The following is an 11455-nucleotide window of genomic DNA, read 5'->3' on the forward strand; positions in this document are numbered from 1 at the left end:
CTTTAGGATGAGTTCCAAAAGGCAGATTTCTGGCAAAGGGTGCTTAGAGTACTACTAATTGAGAGACACTGAGAGTATTAGGAGTTTCTCACGAACCTCTAAACCTGCTCCCTTCCCACCATCTAAAATAGGATGGGGATGGGTTGCATGAACTGTTGGGGCTCAACAGACATCCTATAATACACCCCAGCTGCACCCTCTATTGTTCTCTCTCTCCAAGGCTGGCTGTTGGGATTTCCCCCAACTTCGGGTGAGGGTGATGGTTGTGGGTAGTAATGCCCCCAGGTCTGGCCCATCCCCAGACCCACAGGGCTTGTACCCTAGGTCAGAAGGCCAGAGTACTCCCTACCACCATCACCTCACTCTGGAGCACACGCCTGTAGTCAGCATGTAACCCTGAATCTTTCCCTTCTCCAGGTATTGGAAATGGGCTGGGTCATCATTCCACCCACTGCATAGCCACAGCTGCCACCTCACCACAGCCTTGTGTCTGTGCGTTCTGTTCACAGCTGGCCCAGGTAGCATTTCCCACATTTCTCCCATTGAGTTTCTGGACAGTCTGCAGATAGCTAACCTTTGACCCATGCACCACCTGGCCCTTGAACTTGACACCTGTTCCACTTCACACTGGGTGCAGTTGCCAGTTCCCACTCTTGATAATCATCTCTGACTGTAGCAAATGGATGAATAAAGGGTCTTTTTTACCCCTCTGCTAACCTTAGGAAGGGCTTCCTTGGTGGCTCAGATGGTAAAGAATCTGCCTGCAATGCAGGAGACCCAGGTTCGATCCCTGAGTCAGGAAGATCCCGTGGAGAAAGGAATGACAACCCATTCCAGTATTCTTGCCTGGAGAATTCCATGGACAGAGGAGCCTGGCGGGCTACAGTCCATGGGGTCACAAAGAGTTGGACACGACTGAGTGACTAACACTTTCACTTTCAACGTGAGGAAGAGGAGTGTGGAGGGACAAGAGGGGATGCTTTGTGGCTCCCCTCAGTGGTCCCAGCAACACAATTACTGTGAGGTTGGGTGACTTTATACTTGGATTTAAATAATGACAAAGATCGTGGGACTGGCCAATTCTTCATGACTGAATTATTTGTAAGGAGCAGGTATCACCTGTGTCATAGAACAAAATCAAACCATATCTACAGTCATAGTGATACAAACAAGGGCTTGGGAGTGCCTGACTGTCCTTGGTGAGAGTACTTGCTCTGCACTAATACTGCCTGAGGATAAGGTTACCCAGGAAGGCTTGCAGCACTTGGCAAGTCAGGGTTTCTTTTTCAGTTCAGCCTCCAAGCTCTCACATAGAAATGGCCCCAACTTTCCTCTAACTACTTTACAGTGTCGTGGAGAAACTTGATCCTACTCAGAGAAGATAGCTGCTGCATACAGGCGAAATCCCAAGGTCAGGAAGCTGGGCTGCAGATAGCCTTTCAAGGAGATAAGAAAAGACTAAGAGTCAATGAAAGCACTTTGCATGAGGAGAAACATAAGACTGAGGTCAGCACCCACAGTTTATGCCGATTAAAGAATGTGAGAACTCAGTGCTTCTCAATAAATTTTTATTTCATACACATAAAAATCTGAGTTATAGAAGTAGCTCCTGTGTGTGTGTGCGCTTAGTTGCTCAGTTGTGTCTGACTCTTTGTGACCCTTTGGACTGTAGCCCGCCAGGCTCCTCTATCCATGGGATTCTTCAGGCAAGAATACTGGAGTGGGTTGCCATGCCCTCCTCCAGGGGATCTTCCCAATCCAAGGATGGGACCTTTGTCTCCTTTGTCTCCTGCATTGCAGGTGGATTCTTTACCCGCTGAGCCATCGGGGAAGCCCCTGAAGTAGCTCCTGATTAGATATTAAAACTGGTGATCTCTAATTGGTGAGATTAAGGAAGAATTATATATTTATACTTGGCTCTAAATAAACTATATTTTATTTGTATGAGAGGATGAGGGAGAGGGAGGGAGAAAGGGCAGGATGTGGTAATTCTATTTTTGCCACAGGGGATCTTTTTAATTCTCAAAGAATATGTGCTTCTCTAAAGGTAACCTGTAGGGCCCAGGAACTGTCCTCCTGGACATACAAGTACAGAAAAGGTTTTTTTTTTTTTTTTGAGGGAGGAGGGGTGGGGAAAGGCAGGGAAAATTCCTTCCTGTCCTGTAGGTACCCACCTACCTTTGTTCACCCAAAGCAGGAGCAGTGGGCTGCTGTCCTCCTCCCTTCCCCTCACCCCACCTCTTCCCTGAGAGCAGAGGACCAGACCACCTAAGTGATGTTGAAATCCACCCAGGTGCACCAGGCACAGAAGACCTACAACCCTGAGGGCTGAATTTTATCTGCTGGGTTACCCTTGGAGAACCAGATGTCTTTGGAGCCCTGGAAACTGTTGACTTCAGAAAAACAAAGAATATTTACTGTCTGAGAGGAGAGTTGGTGGTGTGATAGTGCTGATAAACTTCTCCAAAGCCTCCCACTTCTACTGGGATCAAGTTGCACACACACAATGCTACATAACTGGCTGTTTCTAGTTAATAACAATGCGAGCAGCATCTCTATGACAGCAAACGTTTAGTATTCATTTTGATGGGCAGCCATATCTCAAATGTGCCTCAGTTTACTGATATATCAAGTCTGTGACCATGCTTTTATAAATTAAGCTGCTTTGGAAGTCCCATGTATCTAGGTCTTTGTTCACATGCAAGGTAGTTACCTTAACACAAATTTCCGGAACAGAAATGTTGGGTCACAGGACTGTTTAAGGCTTCAGTTTTATTTGGATTTATCAACCCTTTTCTTACATTTTCTGGATCCCTCTCGTGCTTAAAAATGCCTTTGTGCTCTTTCAGATTCTAAAAGCTTTCACACATCTCTGGGGAGACTAAAGACCCAACAGCTACACTGAGAGAATTTGGAAAGTTCAATCAGGGTTGGGAATGTTCTAGACAGAGAAAGACTGAAAGATTTTTGGTGTGGAGAAGAAAAAGAAAAACCCCTTTTGGGACTGGGATGTAACACTCTCACAGGTGGGGCGGAGCTTCTACCTGGTCAGAGAGGGGTGTAACCATGGCTCACGTGACATACACATTACTGCACCGGCGCTTGGGAGTTACCTTGCACACCTCCGAGGCTTGCGCTTGGCAGGTGGAGTTCTCTGCAGAGGTCGTGTTTCGGCGGCAACGAAAGGTAGATCGATTTTCATTCCCTTTCTGATTCTCCACCAGGTGCTCTACTATGTCATAGCTGGTGTGTGAACAGATGTTAATGAGTGAGTGTGAGCAAGGGGGATTTGGGTGGGTGGGTGCAGTGCAATATTTGACTTCCAAGGAGGAAGATCCTCGAGGTCGTCATTTTTCTCTTTACCAGGCATCGCGGCTATGGCCCTTTGCAGTGGGGCAGAGCAAGGCGGAACGGTGGACCACAGAGGGGAGAGGGGCAGTTGAAAGTAAAGCGAGTCTTGGGGGCATTACTTGAGATATCTGAGCCCTGGAAGCACCAGAACTGGCAACAGTACACATATCCGGGAGTCATCCTTTTGGGGAGGGGGGGAACCAGCCCACGCAGCTCACAGTAGACAGAGTGCGCACGCATACCCAGGGTTGTGTGCCTTTCCATCGGCCCTCACGGTGAAGTGTGTGCAACGTGGTCTGGGTGCCGAGCTTTGCAGGTAGTGTTTTAGCGTCTGGATTCTTTCTACCTGGCTAAGACTGACCAGGTAGGTCCACAGATCAGTCCTACCTGGAGTTTAAGTGTGTGTACCTGTGAGGGGGAGTCAGCAGGCTTTAAACTGGTCAGGCGGTGTGGTCTTTAGCCTCTTGAAGAGAAAGGTCCTCGAGGTAGTCGTCTTTCTCCTCACAGGTGTTGGGGCCGCCATAGCTCTTGTCCTAGTGGTGGGGGAGTAGGGTGGGGAAAGGGTGGTGGTGGGTGGGAATGGGGGGTGAGGGGTGGGGTGGGGGGCAGGGAGGAGGAAGGGGGTGGGCGGCAGAGGGCAGGGGTTCAGATGAACGTGGGGCGAGTCGCGGGGGCGTTATTTGCTGTATTTGGGTCCTGGAGGCACCGGAACTGGTGACAGAGCACCCATCCGGGAGTCTTGGGGTGGGGAGGAGCGGAGCGGAGCAACGGTGTAGCCCACGCGGCTCACGGGAGACAGTGCGCATGCCCAGCCAGGGTTGCGCACGTTCCCGTCGGCCCTTGCGGTGGAGCTTGCGCAACGGTCTGGGTGCCGAGCTCTGCGGGTCGCGTCTTAGTGTCTGGGTTCTTTCTACCTGGTTGAGACTTACCAGGTAGGTCCACAGATCTGTCCTGTCTGGAATTTAAGTGTACGTGCGTGTGGGAGGGAACCACTGGGCTTCGGGCGGGTCGGGCGGTGCCATCTGTGGTCTTTGTGGAGGAACGCCCTTAAGTCGTCGTCTTTCACCTCACAGTTGTCGCGGCCGCCATACCGCTTGTCCTGGTGGCGGGAGAGGGAGGGCGGTACACAGTGGAGGGCAGGCGGTAAGATGAAGGGTCGAGCCTTGAGGGCACTATATGAAGTACCTGGGTCCTGGAGGCCCTGGAACTGACGACAGCATAGAATCCAGAGTCAGAAATGGGGAGCTGGACGTGGCCATATATTACAAAATTTCTCCATATTCAAGGGTTAGAGAGTGAGATCGAATTTCTTTAGTAAGGCCGTTTCTTTTTTTTTTTAAATAAAATACTTGAAGTTCCTTTCTCTGCCAAATTGGCTGTGAGAGAAACAAAGGTGTTTGCGGACAGCCTTATTTGATGTTATTAATAACATTATATTGTAACAAAAAAGAATTTCCAACCAGCTTGGTAATAGTCCAGTATAGTCTTAAAATTAACTACATTCTCCAGTTCACCGTTTTCTACTTTCAGTGTGAAATATGAGTGCACGAGTAAGATCAAGATCTAGAGGAAGGGGAGATGGTCAAGAGTCTTCTGATACGGCTGAAGCTGTGGCTGTAAGTGCTTTAATATCTTACCTCCATTAGCAGAAATTAATAAAAGAAAAATTTTAAAGTTGAACCAATATAGATCTGTTGTACAAAGGGCTATCTTGCTGAGAATAGTTGAGTGATGAATCTCATGACAGATATTGAGCAAGGAGACTTATGTTCTGGTATTGCCTGGATATGTATATTGATAGGAGCCTGGAAATCGTCCCTATGACTTCTCTATTGTGGTTATTAATAAATAACACACAGTCCAGAAAAGATGAAGATGGTTTCCAGAATTACTGGTCCTTGTAGATAACTCCTTTCTTAGAGTATTTTCTCTATAGGAAGAGTAACTTTGTTAGGAATACTTACATAGAAACAGGAAAAGCCTCTTCATATTGTTAATTAGTTACCTCCATGTAGCATGTGTATTTGTATTTTCTCTTGTCAGAGTATTAATAACAGTACTTTTTATTTGCCCCTACTCTCCCCCCAAGGCCCGGAAACTAGGTGGCAAAAAACCTCAACGTAAGGAACCACCAGCTAAGAATGTAGACATGGAACCTGGACAAGAGAAAGAAGGAGGAGCGTCTGTGGTTCAAGGTAAAGAGGGGATGGAGGGACAATTTGTATTTCATTTATGATGTTTTACTAGAGACCGGTATAAAGGGTTCCCTGAAAATTGGCTGGAAACCTGTTTGGTAAGGAAAAGATATATTTTTCAGCTGACTGCAGTCCCTCTCTGTGATAAGTTTTCCCTCCTTCAGCATTTTACTCACCTATGTTTTAATTTGGCATGCTTGGGAAATGCATTTCTTGCTAAGGCCCTAAATTGGCCAATCAAAGATAGCAACGTTGAATTTTGACAAAATTATACTTTATTTTACTAGTTAAACTTGATCTTTTTGGAATGTTGTTTTCAGGGCTTCTGAAATCATTGAATCAAAAATTTAAGCAAAACTAGATATATTTTGGTTAGCTCTTAGATTGTAATTCAAATTTATAATGCAGAGAAATAAAAAATGTGAAGTCCTATTGTAGTTGCTATTAAAAGTCTTCAATATTTTTGTCTTCCTGAACCATAATCTAGTTGGCACATATTTTTTTAACTTTTTACTTGGAAAAGTTTTAACAAGTACAGAAAAGTTGTAAGAAGGCACAGTGTACTTCTGTATCCTCTTTACCTTGATTCAGCAATTGCTAATATTTTGCCATATACTATCCTTGCTTTAGGTATTAATATACATATTATTATTGCCAAACCATTTTGACAGTAAATTTCAAATACAGCTCTTTACTCTCTAAGTAATTCAGTAAGTATCTCCTAAAAACAGGGATATTCTCTTATGTGACCCAGTACAGAGATCAAATACAGGAATTTAATATTGAGAAAATATTATCTAATATGTAGTCAGTTGGCCTAGTAATAACCAGTTTTGTCAGTTGGCCTAGTAATGTTCTTTATAGCATTATTTTTTTCCTGACCCAGGATCTAGCCCAAGACTACCCATTGCATTTAGTTGTTCTCTCTCTTTGAACTCCTTTAACCTGGAAGCGTACCTCAGTATTTGTCTTTCATGATTAACATCTTTTGGAGGCCAAACCAGTTGTTTTCATAAAATGTTCTTCAGTTTGGGTTTGTCTTATTTTTAAAGATTCCCCCCCCCCCACTCATTTATGAGGCCTTCTTGGTGGCAGGTAATCTGGGTACTAAGGATATAAATACAAATAAGAATGATTTCTGCCTTGAGTTCACAATCTTGCCAGAGAAATTCATGTAAACAGTAGCCAATCTAATGAGTGCAATAATAGATGTGTATATGTTACAAAGGAGACAACTAAGTTTGTTTTAAACAGTTTTAGGAAAAAGATTCATAGAAGAGGTAATATATGGAAAATACAACTTCACTTCATAGCAAGAAACTTTAGTGCTCATTACATTTTTATGTATCACATTTAGTGCAATGCTAACCTCCAGTGCTTTGTTTAATAGCATTAATTTATAGTTTGCCACTTATAGTAATAACTCTCTTATTTATATCAGAACCTGAACTGGAAGGGCCCAGCCAGGAAGTGGATCTGGAAAAGGTTGAGGGTGAGCTTGGAGATGTCCCTGATGTGAAAGGGAAGATTCCACCTAATCCAGTGCCTGCTAAAATTCCGGAAGAAGGTATATTATCTATTAAGAATGCAAGTTGTAGAGTGGTTGTTTTCTGCAATATTATTATACTTTAATAACAAATTGTACATATAGAGATTATTTGAAAAGTAGTTCAGACACAAAACACTGTATCAGGAAAAAAATGAATTGTCAGGTCCATGTTGTTGAATTATAAAACATGAAAGAAAGTATTATTACTTTGGAGTGGAAGTCTTTTTAAACCCAAGGGAAGTTATCAAATACTTCTTAAAGTACATAAATTAACATACTCCAGTGCTAATTGTATATCTAGGCAATACAATAGTATTTTTTTAAAATTTTCCAGATCTTTCTCAAAAATCATTGTCTTTTAAATGCCAAAAAATATAGATCTGTATGTTTCTGCTTTTCTAGGTTGGTTTGCTATTTTTTTTTTAATTGTGAGCCTTGCTGAGAAATGGTAGTATTTTCCTTCACATTTTAATGTCATTGGTAATGGCCATGGCTTAAAACTAGTATGACCATGTAATTTTTATCATCTAAACCGGGGTACCCTTGAGAGTTAAAGGGAGTGCCATGACTACTTACTCCAGGACAACAGGTGTGAATGGAACAAAATGCCACCTTACTTTATATAGGCCATATAATGGTTGAGCTAAATCAATAAAATACTTTCACATAAAAGAGATGAACCAAATGGAATGCTATTCGTTGCCTTCTCTTTGAAAAGTTCCAAGTATGACATTATTATTTTAACATATATATATATATATAAAATTATAAGACTACATGAAGTAAATGTATTTGAATAACACTGGGTTTGCTTGCTTGTTTTGCTTCTTGAAGTTTTTGGTTAATTTTATTTTAACTGAAATCACTGGCAGTTTTTGCTCATTCCTTAAATTATCTTTAAATAGGCTAGTAGGATTTAATCTGTTCTGGGCTTTATTAATCTGTTTCTTCACACCACCAAAAAGAATGATGCATTAAAAAAATTAGTGCTCATATGCCTGAAAATGTTCATTAACATGGAGCATGTGCAGTAGTCAGGGTTCTGGTTTTAGTTTCATCTTATAAAACCCAAACTGTAGTGTCTTGTGTACCTTTTTTATTATCTAAGTAAAGTTCTGCTAAGTAACATACCACTGTTACATTTATGTTTTAGGTGATGGACAGTGAGAAGTTAAAAAGAAGACAAGCTGAAGCCATACATACTGTTTTGTTGATTATTTGGCTTGATCAGTTCTCTCAATAAAAATTTGCAGCTTCTTGGAAAAAAATCATGCATGTCTTTAGTCCAGTCTTTTCCTAGGAAGTTGATACTATTGTAAGTGGTATCTCAAAAGATTCTTCATGTTATGTTTAGAGCTGGTCTGTAGAAGTGCTGTTTATTTTTTTTTTTGTATAATTTTGTATCTGGTAACTTCGCTAAACTTATATAAATAGTTTATGTCTACTTTCTTTTGGATTTTCTACATACCCAATCATACTTTTTTTTTTTTTTTATAAATTTATTTATTTTACTTGGGGGCTAATTACTTTACAATATTGTAATAGTTTTTGCCATACATTGACAAGAATCAGCCATGGGTTTACATGTGTTCCCCTTCCCGAACCCCCCACCCACCTCCCTCCCCCTCCCATCCCTCTGGATCATCCCACTGCCCCGGCCCCGAGCCCTTGTCACATGCATCGAACATGGAATGGTGCTCTGTTTCACATATGACAATACACATGTCTCAATGCCATTCTCCCAGAACATCCCACCCTCACCTTCTCCCTCAGAGTCCATAAAATTGTTCCATGCATCTGTGTCTCTCATTCTGTCCCGCATATAGGGTTATCGTTACCATCTTTCAGATTCCATATATATGCATTAGTATACTGTATTGTTGTTTTTCTTTCTGGCTTACTTCACTCTGTATAATGGGCCAATCATACTTTATACAGTTTTGTTTCTTCCTTTTAAATATTTTTACCTTTTATTTCTTGTCCTTACCTTATGACACTGGCTGAACCCTTTGAGTATAGTGTTGAATAGAAATGATGATAGTGGACATCTTTGTCATATACCTGACCTCAAAGGGAAATTTTTCAATGTTTTACTATGATGTATGCTACAGGGTTTTTAAAATTAGATCTCTTTTATTAGATCAAAGTTCCTGTTTACTCCTAGTTTGCTAAGAGTACTTACACTGGATATTTGTTGGATTTTATCAAACACTCATTCTGCATCTATTGAGGTGATCTTGATGTTTCTCCAGTAATCTGTTAATGTGGCATTCCTAGAAAATAGTTTGCATCATGATACAGTGACCCTTTTCTGTATTGTTGGAATCCTTTTCCTAATGTTTTGTTCAGGATTTTTGCATCTTTATGAGTTAAATTAGTCCATAATTTTTTATATACTCTACATATTGGGGTTTGATATCAAGGGCTATTCTGGTTTTATAAACTGAGTTGATATAAATAGCCTCTTTTTCTGTTTCCTGGTAGAATTCATCTAACATTGGAAATATTTCTTAAATGTTTGATAGAATTTGTCAGTGAGGCCTTTTGGGCCTGGAGTTCTCTTTTTAGGAAAGTTTTAATGATTCAGTATCTTGGTTTCTATTCTAAAGTCAGTTTGGGTAAGTTTTATTTTTATAGGACTTTGGCTATGTTATCTAAATTTTCATTACACAAAGTTGTTCATAATATCCTCTTACTATCCTCCTAATGTCTGCAGAATCTGTAGTGACACTGCCATTTTCATTCTTAGTACTGATAAATTGTGCCTTCTCTCTTGCGTTTTTAGCAGCCTCACCAAAGGTTAACTGATATTTTTGACTAGTCTTTTCAAAATAAAACCAACTTTTGGCTATACTGATTCTATCCTGTTTCATTTTTCACCTTTATTATTTCTTCTTTCTCTATTTGCTGTTCTTTTTCTAACTGCTGGAGATGTTTAGCTTATTAATTTTCAGCCTTTTAAGCATATACTTTAAAATTATAATTTTCTCTTTAAATAGGTCTTTAGTTATTCAACTCAAAATGTTCTAATTTTATTTCTGATTTCTTTGGATTTTGGATTACTTCTAAGTGTTAACTTTAAACATTTGAACAATTTCTTTTTGTTACATAGCGCAAATAACTGATATAACTGTTTAGAAGAGACACAGCTAAAACACAAGAATTCAGAAAAGTTGAAAGTAAAAGGATGGACAAATGATAACTCTACACAAAATAACTAAAAATAGGCTTTAAGATAAACAGGCATTACTAGAAATAAGGGACACTTCATGTAGAAAAATTGAATTTATTGGAAAGTTTAACAACAGTTTTAAATATGAATCTAATAGCATGGCTTCAAAATATAGTAGATTGGCAGAGCCAACAAGGAGAAATCATTAAGGCTATATAAGATTTGTACATAATTTGTTGTTGTTCAGTCGCTCCGTCATGTCCCACTCTTTGCGACCCCATGGACTACAGCATGCCAGGCTCCTTCACTATCTCCCGGAGTTTGCTCAGATTCATGTCCGTTGAGTTGATGATGCCATCCAACCATCTCATCCTCTGTTGCCCCTTTCTACTCCTGCCCTCAATCTTTCCCAGAATCAGGGTCTTTTCCAATGGCTATTTGCATCAGGTGGACAAATTATTGGAGCTTCAGCTTCAGTCCTTCCAATGGAAATCCAGGGTTGATTTCCTTCAGGATTGACTGGTTTGATCTCTTTGCTGTCCAAGGGACTCTCGAGTCTTCTCCAGCACCGCAGTTTGAAAGCACCAATTCTTTGGTGCTCAGCCTTATTTATGGTCCAACTCTCACATCCACACATGACTACTGGAAAAACCATAGCTTTGACTATACGGACCTTTATTGGTAAAGTGATGTCTGCTTTTTAATATGCTGTTTAGGTTTGTCATAGCTTTTCTTCCAAGGAGCAAGCATCTTTTAATTTCATGGCTGCAGTTACCGTCCACAGTGATTTTGGAGCCCAAGAAAATAAAGTCTGTCATATGTTGTACATTATAATTAACAGATTTTAATCTGACAGAAATACAGAAAACTCAGTATTCAACAACATATTCAGTACATTCTTTTTGGTGCAGTTATTTATAAGAGGATATACACTGCATTTCAGTTCTTTGAAATTTGTTGAGATGTGTTTTATGACCCAGCATATGGTCAGTTTTTGTAAAAAAAATTCCATACATGCTTGAACGTATATTCATTGTTGAACATGAGTGGTATACTCTGCCTAATTTCATATTCCTATCCTTCACTTACACTTCACAAGATTATTGTGCTGTGGTCCCCGTGCCCTGATAAGGCAAGGAACCCTTGGGCAATGGCTTCAGTCTTGCTGCTTTCCTAACTCTCCACTTG

At 40.8% G+C, this 11455-nt stretch overlaps 1 protein-coding gene and 1 long non-coding RNA gene across 4 annotated transcripts in view; one reads left to right on the plus strand and one right to left on the minus strand.

Moving 5' to 3' along the window:
- LOC145536162 (uncharacterized) overlaps positions 1-4157 on the minus strand; it is a 25925-nt gene extending 21768 nt beyond the window's left edge. Inside the window, exons 1-2 of the long non-coding RNA XR_014075677.1 lie at positions 3760-4157; positions 3114-3243 (exon numbers count right to left, since the gene is read on the minus strand). This is a non-coding gene — a long non-coding RNA (uncharacterized LOC145536162). The remainder of the gene's footprint in view (positions 1-3113; positions 3244-3759) is intronic.
- Positions 3166-8363, plus strand: PAGE4 (PAGE family member 4). Of its 3 annotated transcripts, none has more exons than XM_081564905.1 (5): positions 3166-3186; positions 4882-4967; positions 5441-5546; positions 6988-7113; positions 8249-8363. In XM_081564905.1, exons 2-5 carry the CDS (start codon positions 4890-4892, stop codon positions 8260-8262), a joined length of 324 nt encoding a protein of 107 aa, XP_081421031.1. In that variant the 5' UTR covers positions 3166-3186; positions 4882-4889; the 3' UTR covers positions 8263-8363. The 3 variants fall into 3 exon arrangements, with proteins under 3 accessions (XP_081421031.1, XP_081421030.1, XP_081421029.1); XM_081564904.1 differs by lacking the exon at positions 3166-3186 and adding an exon at positions 3596-3715; XM_081564903.1 differs by lacking the exon at positions 3166-3186 and adding an exon at positions 4206-4283.
- Positions 8364-11455: the final 3092 nt, after the last annotated feature.

The sequence above is a fragment of the Giraffa tippelskirchi genome, chromosome X (assembly GCF_054371585.1).
Source record: "Giraffa tippelskirchi isolate mGirTip1 chromosome X, T2T-mGirTip1v1.2.pri, whole genome shotgun sequence".
NCBI lineage: Eukaryota > Metazoa > Chordata > Mammalia > Artiodactyla > Giraffidae > Giraffa > Giraffa tippelskirchi.

Bases quoted from the DNA above. Each gene is read 5' to 3' on its own strand.
- PAGE4 (XM_081564905.1), top strand. From the start codon at position 4,890: ATGAGTGCACGAGTAAGATCAAGATCTAGAGGAAGGGGAGATGGTCAA. The intron at 4,968-5,440 runs GTAAGTGCTTTA...TCTCCCCCCAAG, and splicing joins ATACGGCTGAAGCTGTGGCT to GCCCGGAAACTAGGTGGCAA. The intron at 5,547-6,987 runs GTAAAGAGGGGA...TATTTATATCAG, and splicing joins AGGAGCGTCTGTGGTTCAAG to AACCTGAACTGGAAGGGCCC.